Genomic DNA, 16,041 nt, shown 5'->3' with positions numbered 1-16,041 from the left:
TACAAAGCAACAAAAGCAAAACAGGTACCATTCCTCACTTCCACACATACACAGTCCTCTAATGCCAGGAAGGGTCATCTTCTTCAGCTTCTGGCGGACTTGGACTTGGACTCGGGGCTTGTGGACATTGGGACTTAACTTCCCCAACACAATTGCAGAGAGTCACAGACTTGGGGATCTGGCCAACGGGCCTTGACTTCTGGATTTCTGATTCAATCCTCAAGCCTCTGTCCTCAGCATCAACCTCAGGGACACTCTCACTAGGCCACAAACTCCAGACTCTTTGCAGACAGGACCACAAGCATTAGACCTTGAACTCTGGTCTCACCGATTTACAAACTCAGGGGGTCATCAGACCTCATTCATCCTGTCTGCACAGAACTCCAACTCCGAAAACTGCCAGCTACTCGCTGACCCGGATGGTAGTGGGGTTGGTCCACCAGCTCTCATCCACAAATGTCCCAAGTCCACATTACAAGCCTTTGAGCACAGAGCGAAGACTTAGACTTCTGCCTGACCTCTAAATCCGCAACATTCCTGTCCCTAAACCCTAACCAGACCCCTAGCTCCCCTCTCTATCCCCAAAACCATCCCTGCAAACCTAAAAACCAGCTAAAAAACAACTAAATCGGAGGTACGACCTCAATGGAAGTCACAACTCTGCCATCTTGGAAACTTCTCCACAGACAGAACTGGCAACATTCCCTCAATATGATGCTGTTGCCCCACTTCATATTTTTGTCTTGGCAAATTTCTCACTGCTTTGTTTGAGATTGCTAGCTGGCGCAGAACTAAACATGCTTATTATTTAATGCTAAATGTCTAAAGCCCCACCTGATTAGCTGATGAACTAAACTTTACAACTGATCACTGCCATCAGCATGATAACAGTCTCAGGACCCACTGTGCTTGGGTCTGAGGCCACACTGCCACCTGAAGGTATTGACTGGGCAGAGCAGGTGTGCCATTTGGAAATAAATTATCAGCTAAACACAGATTCTTTCTGGAAAACAAGCTCAGAGAGAGAAACGTACAGAGCAAAGACAACTACTTTCTGTAACTGTGTGGACTATTAAATAGGCTGCCTAAAGAAATGCATTTCCTTCAGTTTTTATGGGGTCTACATCAGATGATAATTGGCATCCACGCCTAGAAATACTTCAGAATGACAAAGGCACATAAACAGAACCATTGGGTGGTTTGTACAAGAACAGCATAATTCTTTTGTGTACTTGACCCAAAGGACTTTCTCCAGACACTTGGTCTGTGGAAAGAGGTCAGAGAAGTAGTGAGTGGGGGCTCACTACTTGCATGAGGAAATTGGTAGTGTTCCATGATACACCACTTCTTGTGGTCTTTATCTGCTGTGATACAGAGCGGGGTGTAGTGAAGTTATGGTATGGTGTCGTGGGAATTAGTAGGTTAGGAGGGAGGGAATGTTGCAATAAGGGGTGAAGTACTTCGAACAGGTGGTAATAGTACACATAAAAACCTCCATTCCTGCCACACCAGATACTCACCAATATGCTTATCGACAAAACTGCTCTACGGCAGATGCCATAGCATCTGTCAGCAACTGGCCCTGACACACCTAGAAAACAAGGACACTTATGTCAGAATATTGTTTCAGGATTTCAATTCGGCATTCAACAATATTATCCCACAGACCTGGTGAACAAACTTCTGCTTGTCAGTCTAAACACACCATTGTGTAACGGCGTGTTAATCTTCCTAACTAACAAACCTCAGGTAGTCGGGATGTGCAATGCTCCTCCCTCCTCGTCATCATCAACACCGGTTCCCCCAGGGACTGTGTGCTGAGCCCATTGCTGCACACTCTGCTCACACGATTGCAAGACCAACTACCAGAGTAATCACATTGTCAAGTTTGCCGATGGCAATGATGAGACGGGGAACAGAGAGGAGGTGTCTGATGCCAGGCAAATAACTCCTTCCTCAATGTCAATAAGACAAAGGAGATTGTTATTGACTTGAAGAGAACTTGCACCATTCACACCCTTCTTTACATCAGCGGCACAGCAGTGGAAGCTGCGAGCACTGCCAAACTTCTCGGAGTGAACATCTCCTCATGGTCCCAGAACACATCCCACACAATCAAGAGAGCACACCGACGCCCTACTTTATGAGGAGACGGAAGAGAGCTGGACTATGCACGCCAATACTCACGACCTTCTACAGATGTATAACAGAGAGCATCCTAACATGCTGCATCACTGTATGGTATGGAAACTGCACTGCGGCAGATAGGAAGGCTCTCAAATCAGTAGGCAAAATTGACCGATGCATCACCAGCACCAATGAGGACATATATACAGAAGTGTGCCAGAAAATGGCCAGCAACGTCATGAAAGATCCAACCCACCCTGCTCTTGGATTGTTTGTCCCACGCCAACAGTACTACTTTTTCATAGTCATCTTATGTACAGAGCTGGCATCACTTTATGTACTGTATATACAATCAATCTATGTATATATAATCTATCTTATTTATATATATTTATATTTTTATATATATATATATAAATATATGTGTGTGTGTATGTGTGTGTGTGTGTGTATATATATATATATATACTGGAAATGACATTAAGCAATCTTGAATCTTGCAGTTTTAATTTAACAGAAGCCTACCTTAAATGAGTTCCTGGCCCTGAACCACAGGCTGGGACCTCCATGGCATCTTCCATTTAAATATCAGCAACATTAGCCTTGTTATGAAGGCTGGCATCCACTTACATGACCCCTCTGTCTTGCTGTGCCTGCATAAGGGAAATTCATGTAATTTATGCTGTTGGATGCCATCAAATATCTAAGCAACCTGAGATTTAGTTTTTATACTTGGGAGCAAAATTGCAAACATCAAAATCAATGTGATAAGTGTACAGCCAGTTCTCCTGTTGAAGGTCCATTGTGTATCATAGTGCACAGTGGAATTCCTAGGCTGTGAGATTGCCTTGACGTGTTTGAAGTACTGTACCATTTTAAGTTCTTTTATTTTCATTAACCATTTTTCTCTATTGGGAGCCTAATGGGCATTTTCTCTGGGAAAACCTGACGTCACTGTACTTTTTTAACTGATTATCTACTTTGGGTCAAATCATTTCTACAACACAAAGGAGCTGGATGAATATTACACAAAAGAAGCCCAGCAGGTATTCTGTAGCATACTGATGTACGGTTCCATACTGCGAGTTGCAATGTATTTTTGGGTCCCAGTGCACGTAAAGTCATTTTATTAGTCTGTGCTTCATTTTTTTCCTATATAATTAGGCTATTTTAAGAACAGTTGAAACCTCAGGGCATTAGTACAAAGTTTTGCTTTATTCATATGCCTTATGTACAGAAGATCAACATTTTCCGATAATTGTCATGTTGTACCTTATGTCGGATACCTGTAGATGTGGAAAAGTATGATAAGTATAAATTTAAAATTTGATGCTTCTTGTTTTTAGCCAGGATGTGTAAATACTACAGAAGTGGACATAAAGAAATCATCCAGAATGAGAAATCCTCACAAAACAAGAAAGGTAAAATATATTTTCAAAACACCTGAGAAAAGATTATTCAACTTACTATTCTGACAAGAGCAATATAGGGTCCAATGTGAAGCAGAGTACTGAAACAAAATATTGTAGATTCGGAATATTGGCAGAACACTGAGAAATCCAATATATCGACAGAGCATTGTACAATCAAATGTATTGGCAGAACAACATGAAACCTAAAGAACTGGTAGAATATAGTGGTGCCTAATTCATTGCGGAAATGTGTTGACGGAATATTGTAGGGCATAGTTTACTGAGAGACCAACGTAGAGCTGAGTGGATGTATCACTCATCCATTGGAAAAGCATTGTATCCAATATAGAACCTAACACCCTGGGAAACAAATAAGAAACAATAAAGAGTATACCCCACCATGGCCAGTTTTCTTGATAGACAACTTATAGAAAAGTTATAAAAAACCTTTTTATCAAAATGCTCCAAATTATGGATCTGCCAGATAGATGAAGTAGGGGAAATGGTATGTTTTCATTTCTACCATTAGGAAGGAAATACAGAAGCCTGAAGGCACACACTCAGTGATTCAGGAACAGCTTCTTCCCCTCTGACATCCGATTCCTAAATGGACATTGAACTCATGGACACTACCTCACCACCTCTTCCTTCTATTTTGCATTACTTGTTTAATTTAACTATTATATATACACATGCACTTTTTTCTCTATTATTATGAATTGCATTTTACAAAGACAGCAAATTTCACAACATATGACAGTGATATTAAACCTGATTTTGATTTTAAGATATTGGAATATTTTATTACATTAGACATCTTATAAAACTGCAAACAGCTATGTTAAAATTGGTAATGTTAGAACCCATGATGGCATAAATTGCTGAGTCATTGAAAAGTGAGAGACTCATAACAGCAGTCCAAACTACTCATTGTTTGCAGAATATAATAATACTATTAAGATCCTCTCTGATGCCAGCATTCCATGCAGTAATTATCTGAAGGATCAACAAGCCTGTAATTCAGTTGGAAATGAAGAGTGGTCAAAGTCAAGGTTGATTCTATTGTCAAGTGCAAAAGTACAGACGAAATGAAAAACTTACTCACAGCATCGTCACAGGCATATAACATCATATAAGCAACATTAATAAGAAAAGCATAAATTAAACATAAATTATATATAATTATGACTAATAAAGCAATCCATTTTATTCCAAAGTAGGCATAGTTTTCATAGTGATCATAATCACATGTCAAGTTCAGTTTACTGTCATATGTACAAGTACTGTACAGTGAGGGATAGGCGCAATGCAAAACTTGCTTGCTGTGCATTGGAGCATGGATGCAAAACAATACACAAAACATAAATTATGCCAGACACCAAATGTGATTTCTTCTTAGGCCTTGGACCTTAATGCTGATCTATTTGGATCAAGGAAGGCAGTGAAACTTCCTAGAATTTTTCTGACAGCTTCTTAAACTGTACTTCATCTAGTATCCCTGTCTAGTTAGCTGTAAGTAACTCTAAATTTCCAATTGCTTTAAACTAGTCAAATTAGGTGAATCAGTAAATGGTGGATAAATTAAGCAAATACTTTGTAACTCCATGAAAGGACTCTAGAAAACTCCTATTAAATGGTGAACTCTCTTGTAGAGGGTTCCTGCTTCTATTTTTTAAGTCCCCATGTGTATTAAAAGCCAAAGTCAGCTAGATATGAGGCAAGCCAGGGACTTCCACTTCCAAATTATTCTTATTTCCGTCTTGTGTTTAGTCTGTCTATGGATTACAAAATGATGTCCGAAGTCACAGTCCTACTCATGTCCCTGCGCCGGAAGCAAAGCAGCCGACAGTAGAAGAGCTACATCAGCAGGTGAGTAGGATGGATCAGGTGTGAGTTATACAAGAGCAATGTTGTACAATTTTGTGAGTTTATTTTGATGAACTTTCCTTTTACAGATAAAATTCTGGCAAATGCAGCTAGACAGGCATCGGTTAAAAATGTCAAAAGTTGCAGAAAGGTAGGGTTCTATTTTCCATTTCATAATTTTCAGATGTTTCTTTGCTTTTTGCCCATCGTCTCTATACTAGGCATAATAAGTTAATTATGCTTCGTACCTGCATATGTTAGCCCATTACTTCCAATACTTACATCAGACCTTCACCCCCGGTTCTTTATCAATTATCAATTGGTAGTACTTAGAATACCTTGCATTCAAATCCAAATCTGGACCTTAAATATATTAATTAGACTGAAATTTTAGTGAAGGAGTGTTGCATTGTGAGATCAATCACCTTTTGCATCAGGTATTAATCAGAATATAGATCTGGTTGCAGTTTCAAAAAGAAAAGTAAGTTCCATCAAAATCATGGCCAACATCTAGTAATATACGATAAAGGACAATTGACTGGTTATTCATAGCTCTGCTCTTTGTCCTGCACAGTCTTTTTGGGACTTATTACAGGGTAAATACTGCTATATAAATACCATCAAATACTATATAAATACAACATTTCCCTTTATCCCACCAACCTTATTACCTCTTCTGTTTCGCCTCCCCACCCTTTAATCTGCCCATCGCCTGCAGATTCTTCCTTCCCATTCCCCATCTCAGCTCTTACTCTTTATTCCATGGTCCAGTCCACTCCCCTCTCCTTTCAGTCAATCTACTTCAGTTCTTTGTCACTTTCACCTATAAATTTCCAGCTTCTTACATCTTTCCTGATCTTGTCCAATCACCTGCCTATCATGCCCCTCTCAGATGGATCCACCAATCATCTGCCAACACTTGTTTCACCCATTTTCATCCATTTGCTTTTTTCTCCTGGCTCTCTCCCCTCTCACGAAACAATCCTGATGAAGGACCCACAAATGTTAATGTTCTATTTCCCTCCAGAGTTGCTGCCTCATCCACGGAGTTTCTCCAGAATTTTGAGTGTTCTTCATCATCCACTCATTCCAAATCAACAGAACGTTCTGACAATCTTGATTTCTCCTCAGGAAACAAATACAAACGTTGTACTTTGACTTCTTTCTTTTCCCATTTGAATAAGCCATTGAGTCATAGAGAAGTACAGCACAGAAACAGGCCCTTTGGCCCATCTGGTCCATTCCGAAACTATTTAAACTGCCTTCTCCCATCAGCCTGCACTAGGACCATAGCCCTCCATACACTTACTAACATGTCCACATCCAAACTTCTCTCAAATGTTGAAATGAAGCTGGCAGCTCACTCCACAATCTCACAACCCTCTGAATGAAGTTGTTGCTCCTCATGTTCCCCCTAAGCTTATCACCTTTCACCTTTAGCCTATGACCTCTGGTTATAGTCCCACCCAATCTCAGTGAAAAAAGCCTTCTTGCAGTTACCCTATATATACCCCTCATAATTTTGTATACCTCTATTAACTTCCCTCTCAGTCTTCTAGGTTCTAAAGAATACAGTCCTAACCGATTTGATCTTTCCTTATATCTCAGGTCTTCCAGATCCGACAATGCCACTGTAAATTTTTCTGCACTCTTTCACCTTTGCTTACATCTTTCCTATAGATAGGTGACCAAAACTGCACACAATCTCACCAATGTCTTATACAACTTCAACATAACGTCCCATCTTCTATACTCAATACATGGATTTATGGAGGCCAATGTGCCAAAAACTCTATTCATGACCCTGTCTACCTGTGACACCACTTTCAATGAACTATGTACCTCTATTCCCAGGTCCCCTTGTTCTACCACACTCCTCAGTTTCCTACCTTCACTATATAAGAACTACCCTGTTTGGTCCTACTGAAGTGCAAACCCTCGCACTTGTCTGATGTTTTTCAGCCCATTTTTCCAGCTGATCCAGATCCTGCTGCAAGCCATGATGGTCTTTCTCACTGTCCACTACACCTCCAATCTTGGTGTCATTCACAAATTTCCTGATCCAGTTAACTACATTATCATAAATACAAAATATTCTCCAGATGCTGGGGTCAAAGCAACACTCACTACAAGCTGAAAGAACTCAGCAGGTTGGGCAGCATCCGTGGAAACGATCCGTCAACGTTTCAGGCCAGAACCCTTCATCAGGACTGAAGAAAGAAGGGGCAGAGGCCCTATAAAGAAGCTGGGGGGAGGGTGGGATGGAGAAGGCTGGTAGGTTCCAGGTGAAAAACCAGTAAGGGGAAAGATAAAGGGGTGGGGGAGGGGATAGGCAGGAAAGGTGAAGTAGGGGAAAACACAATGGGTAGTAGAAGGAGGTGGAACCATAAGGGAGGTAGTAGGCAGCTGGGGGAGGGGGCAGTGTGAAACTGGGATGGGGAAGGGAGGGGGAAGGAATTACCGGAAGTTAGAGAATTCAATGTTCATACCAAGGGGCTGGAGTCCTGATGAAGGGTTCCGGCCCAAAACGTTGACTGATCGTTTCCACGGATGCTGCCCGACCTGCTGAGTTCCTCCAGCCTGTAGTGTGAGTTAACTACATTATCATCCAGATCATTGATATAGATGACAACCAACAGTGGACGCAGCACCAGTCCCTGCAGCACACCACTAGTCACAGGCCTCCAGTCAGAGAGGCAACCATCTACTACCACTCCCTGGCTTCTCTCACAAAGCCAATGTCGTGCAATTTACTACCTTATCCTGAACGCAAAGCGACTGAACCTTCATGAGAAGACTCCCATGCAGGACCCTGACAGATGCCTTACTAAAATCCATATCCACTGCCTTGCTTTGCCTTCATCCACCTTCCTAGTAACCTCCTCAAAGAACTCTCTAAGGTTGATTAGACATGGCCTACCGCATACTAAGTCATGCTGACTATCCTTACTCAGTCCATGTCTATCCAAATAATTAAATATCCGGTCCCTTAGAATAACTTCCAATAACTTTCCCACAACTGATGTCAGACTCATTGACCTATAATTTCCTGGCTTCTGTTTAGAGTACTTTTTAAACAGCAGAACAACATTGGCTAACCTCCAATCCTCTGGTACTTCCCCTGCCACTAAGTATGTTTTAAATCTCTCTGCTAAGGCTCCAGGAATTTCTGTACTTGCCTTCCGTAGGGGCCGACGGAACACCTTGCCAAGTCCTGGGGACTTACCTGCCCTTATTTACCTAAGGGGAGCAAACGCCTCCTCCTCTGTAATCTGTACCAGGTCTATGAAGTTGATGCTGCTTTTCTTCTCTTCTATAGACTCTGTATCTGTCTCCTGAATAAATACAGATGCAAAGAACACATTTAAAATCTCCTCCATCTGTTTTGGCTCCACACATGGATTACCATTCTGGTCTTCCAGAGGACCAATTTTGTCCCTTTCAGTCCTTTTGCTCTTAACATAGCTGTTGAATCCCTTAGGATTCTCCTTCACCTTGTCTGCTAGAGCAACCTCATGCCTTCTTTTAGCCTTCCTGATTTCTTTCTTAAGTGTTCTCCTGCATTTCTTGTACTGCATAAGCACCTCATTTATTCTGACTTGCCTATACCTGCCAGGCACCTCCTTTTTTTCTCTTAACAGGAGCCTCAAAATCTCTTGAAAACCAAGGTCCCATACACTTGTTATCTTTATCTTTTATTGTGTCAGGCACATACAAACTTTATTCTCTCAAAATCTCATTTTTGAAGGCCTCCCACTTTCCAAGTACACCTTGTCTAGAAAACAGCCTGTCCCAATCCGCACTTGCCAATCTGCACACATCGAAGTTGGATGGATAAGATATTCACAAATCATAGACATATTGTGCTATATACTGGATCATGCAGAAAAGATTTAATGTCTCTTCCGTCATATTCACAGAGACTCCAGGAGTGGTCATCTTGATTTGAATTTCTTATTGCTATATTTGAAGACCAATTAACCCTTTATTTATAAACTGTAGTAATTGGTACTATAATCACACATGCAGGATGTTTTTATCTCACGAGCGTTTATTTTGATTTTAGTCTGATAGGATACACAGAGCAGTATATGGAATTTGATCCATTTCTCATAAGCCCTGAACCTTCAAACCCATGGACGTCTGATGACATTTCCTTCTGGGAGCTGGAAGCAAGGTCTGTCTTTACTTTGCTTCTTCCACTTGAAAAATGGCAGGCATTCCTTAAATTACATAAGCTGAGTTGCCCAAAGTCTGTATACCCTTGAATATATCAGGTTTTAAAGGAGCCGTATAAATTTAATGTTGTTAAGTATGTAATTCAAAATTTTAAGAAACCTTTGGTTTTACATTATACCTTGCCTTTCTGTATTCTTTTCCAACACAATGGCTTGTTTGTTTGTCACTGCCTGTATTGCACGTTGACTAGGTAAACTGCTGCTCAGCAGAGACAGTCCGTGTTGACTCCTTTAGCTTGCTGGCATAGAGAGTCAGGGAAGAGACTTCAATTTTTATACAGCACTGATAACTTTGAACATTAGAATACTTACTAGATAGATTTTTGCACATGTATCACATTCTAAACAACATAGAAATCGTTGAAATGTTTTCAGTTACTTCAAATATCAGTTCTCATTAGAGCTGGGATTTCATACTTTCTGATAGCAAGAGAAAAGAACAGATACAAAGTGGTAAATTATGCACTTTTACTACCATTCATTAAAGTTTTCTTTATTGTGTGTCATTTGAAAATGTTTGATAGTTCAATAAGTTGACTACAAGTGATATTGATCCATTTCACTCTCCAAACAAGTCATAATAATGTTTTCCATTGACTTAAATTAGTGTGAAATCTGTAGGAACCAACTGTAAATGTTCAATTGCATGGACCTCCATATCTGACTTTAAAAAATACTCACTCCTGTGCCCTCCACTGGAACATGTGTGCTTACATCTAACAGGGATATTGACAGGTCTTATATTATAAAGTCAGTTGAATTGCTGGAGGCCTTGGCCTCCGGCAAGAGAGCACAAGGGCGGCCCCATCTTCGTTTCAGAGATGTCTGCATGAGAGACATTAAGTCACTGAACATGAACGTCGAAAGGCGGGAGGACATTGCAGACGATCACTCTTGTTAGAGGCTGGAACTACGCAGAGGTCTAAAAAGAGGAGAAGAGAAGCTGAGGCTTGCTGCTAAAGAAAAGCACACTCACCGAGAAAACAGCACCAAGACAACACTGGAGGACAGCACCTTCAAGTGCAGTCACTGCAGCCGAGACTGTCACTCCCGTGTGGACCTCTACAGCCACAACAGACGCTGCTGTACCAACACAGACTGAGGCAAGACTTTCCAGGTGCAGAGCCATGGTCTCGCGAGACGAACAGATGCCACCACCAGTTGAGTTACCAAATTACAGCTGTATCACATTGAGCTAATTGTTTCATGTGGATTACTTCAGACCAGGGACATTAAAAACTAAAGTTTTTGTTACTTTCCTTTTCCTTTCCCTAATGAAGAACTTCCAGTATTGGTTAAACTATAGTGAAGCTTAAGTAGTAAATGTATCAAAAGTTGCCAGTTTGGTTTAATTGACCCAGACCCTGAATTTTCTAAACTCTATTTTGCTTACTACTTGTAATACTGCTATAGCTGAAAAGTCTTTAGTCTCCACTTTCTTTGCTATATTAAATTCTATTAAGTACATCTTGTTAGAGATTAGGATGAAAATGTATCAAATCTTCTTAAATTTCTCTAAATTTGTAAAAGAAAGTAAAAAAGTTTTTAATTCAAGGAAAACAGAAACTCTTAATCATGAAAAAGACACCCACGGCAGATTCAGATCCAGAACTGTCTCACTAAGTGTCTCTGTGGAATGTGTGTTTAGATAAGTTGAGACACCGAGGTTCCAAAATTCAGATACTTCAGTTTGCTATTTTAATATCAAATGGATTCTGAGATAACAGGGAAAGCTTCCAATAGCTACAGGAATGTTATTGCGTAGCTGCACTGTTTAAAGGGTAAAGTGTCTGTGCCAGTCTTTTGTGCAGAGAACATCAGGCTGCCTAGAACACTTCCTAAGGAAGTTTAATACAAAGGATAACGTAATGGTCCTTAAAGGAGAAGAAATATGTTTACCTCCATGTATCTCTCTATCCCTACACTGTCATATCTCCATACATTAAAAACTTGGTTAGAGTTTTCTAAATATTTCTGAGTCCTCAATTAAACATTCCAACACTAAATGGACAACAATTGTTCCTTAATCATAGCTTATATCATGCCTCCAACCAGAATATTTTAAAAGCATCATTTTATTAAAGTACATTAAAGGATATTATATCAAGAAACAGGATGTTAAATTAAGACAGTATATTTTGCTGCTAGAATGCCATTTATTTTGCCTATTAATCATCAGCATAATAGTGTTGATTGTTGAATTTAATAGATCTAATGAATAGGTTTTGCTTTTTGATATATAAATCTTTAAAGGAACCAAAATACAAACAGGTTCATTTATTTTCTAAAAATTGCCTGGAAGGTGAACCCATTTAGTACATAATTTGCATGTAAAGGCTGTTTCATTCATATTAGATTGTGCCAGTGATCGGTCTGGGTCAATTAGCAACCATCATACAATAATCGCAGTTCAGGATGCTCTTCACCTTATTGCCTCTGAAGTACACCCACTATCAGATGTGCATTGAAGTTTATTGCCATCGCTTCAGCATTTTACAAACAGAATTGAAAAGGTGCAAACCTGTGACCTATACTTTTCATTTGCAGTAAATCAAGGTGTAAGCCCCACAAGGAATCAGCAAAGAGATGCAAATTAAAAGTGTTCCACAAGGAAATGACAATTTGCCGACATTCTCTGCCAGACTCATTTTTCCCAAGCATCAGTGACAATGATCTCTGCACCTCTACATTATGCACCTTAATACTGTCCCCAGTTTATAACAATCTAACTTATTGATACACCTATGTACAAGCGAGCTCCCATTATATTATTAAATTCAAAAGTCTGACATAGGAATATTTGCTTGTTCCTACGAGTGGCAGAAGTAGTTGTCTCTCTCCCTCCACATTTAGTAATTACCCATCTTCTGCTTTTAATTTCATTCATTACAATATTGTGGAAGTATGGTTACCATTCTGAGTAATTTTCTGATTTAATAGATGAAATCTGTAAAAATGAACCCTGTTTGTTACTCAGGGCGTTTTGTACTATGATAATTGTTTCTTTGATAAACTTATGTTGCATGTCATGGGACTGAATGGGGACACATCCTTTCCACAGAAGAGAGTGCACAACAATTTTACCTCACTTCCATGGAAGCCTTTTATGGAAAGAGTAGTTTCATCCTTGTGGTAAATGCATTAGTAATGCGGCCATTGCAGTTTGTGCAGACATTTGCTATTGAGAACAACTCAGAGAAAAATTGATGACAGGATTTCAGTTAAGAAGCCTTGTAATGATTTTTTTTTCTCTACCAATTCCCTGATTTTCTATGCTTGTCATTCAATTGGTGTCAATTTACCACAGGCTAAAGAGAATGAACACCAATATCTTGCCAATATAAACGAATAGGTGAGTTCAGGGAAAGTTGTTCTGTTATCAACCTTCAGATTTCTTCCTCTCATGATGAACCAGAGTTCTGCATTATTAATCTACACTGGTTTTCACAGTCTGTAGCAGGTCGCTTTTCCCCCCTTCTCCCAGATCCAAAGTACCTGGATGAGCCTGGAAAATGTGTGGCACTTAGAAATCTATTCCGATTTTATAGGACTAAACAGGATGTACCATTGTGTCTGCATGCTGCTTTCAATTCCATTGACCCAATTTATGTTGCTTGACACTGTCAGCCAGAATGAACTTCCATCGCATCATTGAAGATTATGAGGAGATCCAAGAGGTTATTCATAATGTTAAAATGTTTTGGGAAAAAAAGGGAAAACAAATATCTCCATTTGGTTAGTGAGTTCATAACCAAAGGGCATAAAATAAGGATCAGCATGACAAATCCAGAGGGAGAAATCAGAGAATTCTTCTCACACTGAAATGCTGATCATTGTAGATGCAGTGGAGGAAGCAGTTTCCAAAAAGCATTTTAAAAGTAAAATGGATAAATATTTGGAAATCAAACATTTACCCATGTGTAGAAAGAGGCAAAAGGATGAAATTAAGTGATTGTATATTGGCTATCTTTCCTAGATGCTGGGATTTTTTGTCAATATAAGGAACATGAAACAGTTTGAAATTACATTTATAAATCCAATCCATCTACGTACAGATTTCCCAGATTAAAAAAATCAGGTAGTAAGTATAAAGCACCCACCCTGGTCGGCTGGTGGTGCAGTGAGATCAGCGCCAGGCTCGAGAACAGAGGCTCCCGAGTTCGATCCAGTGACAGATCGCCCCCATGTGCGCTCTCCATCCACGCCGGGTTGATGTCGAGCTCGCAACTGGGCCTCGTAAAGTAATACCGCGAAATGTCTGTGTGAGGAGTGGCGCCCCACACAGTCTCTTGAACTGTGCCTTGTAAGGCATGAAAATGCCCAACGTTGGCCTCTCAGGTCTGGGTCAACTTCACCATCATCATTAATTTTTAAAAGGAAGAAACTGAATGAGATCATCCATTTCACCATGTTTTTTTGTTAAAGGCTAGTGATAGAAGCATTTATCGTTTCCACGGTAGTGCATTGACTGAGGATCCTATTAACGCTTGTAGTTTTTTGAAGCCCAAATGCACAAGTGCAACTTGCTGCTGTTGTTAATAACGCTTAAGAATCTTTACTACTTGTATTTGCAGCAAGGAACCATACGGACAGAGGGTAAAGCGATGGGGTTTCTGTATTGATGAAGTTCTAAAAGATCCTGTTGGCCGTGAGCAGTTTCTTAAATTTGTGGAGTCTGAATTCAGTTCTGAAAACCTCCGGTATGTACAACATCATTCTTCCCAGGAGAAAGTAGTCAAACTAATATCAAAACTGTCTATCCCTGGTAAAATCCTCTCATAGCTTGCATTAAGTCCCCAGGGCCTAATGGTATATAACTCTGATTATTGAGAGAAGCATAGGATGCGATTGTTGGGAACTTGATCATGACCTTTGTGTCTTTCTAGCCATAGGTGAGGTCCCGGAGGACTTGTGAGTAGTTAATGTTCTTTTGTTATTCAAAAAGGAAATAGGGAAAATCCTGGAAACTATAGACAATGAGTCTCACACCAGTGGTAGGAAAGCTATTGGAGGGATATTTAGGGAAGGAATTATGAGCCTTTGGAAAACCATTAGGGAAAGTCAGCAATGTTTTGTCCAGAGCAGGCCGTATCTTACTAACTTGATTATAGATGAGACAGGCTGCAACAGAACTAAGGATATTGTCAATATAGATTTTAGTAAGGATTTTGATAAGGCCCCTCATGGTAGGCTCACTGAGAAGAGTAATATGCATAGGACCCATGGTGAATTGGCTATTTTAATTCAGAACTGGCTTGGTCATAGAAGATAGAGAGTAGTGGGCATGCACCTGTTTTCTATCTGCATTGTGTTCTGTGTTGCATGTTTATTATGTTCATTATAGTAGTTAGTCACGTGGGTGTGGGTGAGAAGGGTAGTTACATAGTCATTCTTTTTTCTGGGCAATTTAGATCTGGGGATAGTTGGCTGTCATATCTTTTGTTGACTGCCTAACTTTGCTTAATTATATTTGAAATTGCTTAAGTACATTTATTATCGCTGGCTTTAGTTCCATAAGTTTTTGTCGCTTCGAGATTGTGTGCTTTACTCATTGCCAATAAAGGATCGAATACATTTCTTCTACTTTTTTGAACATTATTATTGAATTGATCAGAGGGCGCGTCACATAAAGATAACTACCCATGTAGAACCATTACCCTGTGTGTTCTATGACCAGAAGCGGCATTGGCTTGTTTGAGTTGCCACTAAAGTGGTCAATGAGATTTATTCTGCCTGGAGGTCAGTGACTAGTGGTGCTCCACAGGGATCCATGCGGCAAACTCTGCTGTTTGTGGTTACACATAAATGAACTGCCGGAAAATGTGGATGGGTGGGTTAGTAAATTCACAGAGAATACGAAGACTGGTGATGTTTTGGATAGTGTGGAAAATTGCCAAAGGATACTGTGGGATATAGATCAGTTACAAATATGGGCAGAGAAAAGGCAGGAGAAGTTTAATCAAGCCAAGTGTGAACTGTTCACTTTGGATAATCAAATGTAAAGTGATGGCACTGCCCTTAACAGTGTTGCTATGCAGAGGGATCTTGGGGTCCACGTCCACCCTCCCCAAAAGTGATTGCACACATTAATAGGATGGTTAGGAATGCATATGGCATGCTTGCCTTTATTAATCAAGGCAGTGAGTTCAAGGGCCACTGAATTACCTGTGTTGCAGCTTTATGTAGCGGCACAGTAACGTAGTGGTTAGCATAACACTTTACAGTGGATACAGCCTAGGTTCAATTCCCGGTGCTGCCTGTATGGAGTTTGTATTTTCTGTCTGTGACCATGTGAACTTCCTGCTGGTGCTCCAGTTTCCTCCACGGTCCAAAGACATACCGGTTGGTAGGTTAATCGACCATTGTAAATTGCCCCATGATTGGGCTGGGATCAAATT

General features: G+C 40.2%; 1 protein-coding gene across 1 annotated transcript in view; it reads left to right on the top strand.

Annotated features, from left to right (window-relative positions):
* The window catches only part of LOC140201990 (regulator of G-protein signaling 7), a 486,715-nt gene that overhangs the window by 451,711 nt on the left and 18,963 nt on the right, over positions 1-16,041 (top strand). The window contains exons 9-13 of the mRNA XM_072266857.1: positions 3,474-3,548; positions 5,310-5,408; positions 5,495-5,556; positions 9,472-9,582; positions 14,218-14,343. Of these exons, the coding sequence (XP_072122958.1) occupies positions 3,474-3,548; positions 5,310-5,408; positions 5,495-5,556; positions 9,472-9,582; positions 14,218-14,343 (473 nt within the window). The remainder of the gene's footprint in view (positions 1-3,473; positions 3,549-5,309; positions 5,409-5,494; positions 5,557-9,471; positions 9,583-14,217; positions 14,344-16,041) is intronic.

Source organism: Mobula birostris, chromosome 8, assembly GCF_030028105.1.
Source record: "Mobula birostris isolate sMobBir1 chromosome 8, sMobBir1.hap1, whole genome shotgun sequence".
Taxonomy (NCBI): domain Eukaryota; kingdom Metazoa; phylum Chordata; class Chondrichthyes; order Myliobatiformes; family Myliobatidae; genus Mobula; species Mobula birostris.
The sequence above is the reverse complement of the archived record's forward strand: the minus strand, read 5'-3'. Positions and strand labels throughout refer to the sequence as shown.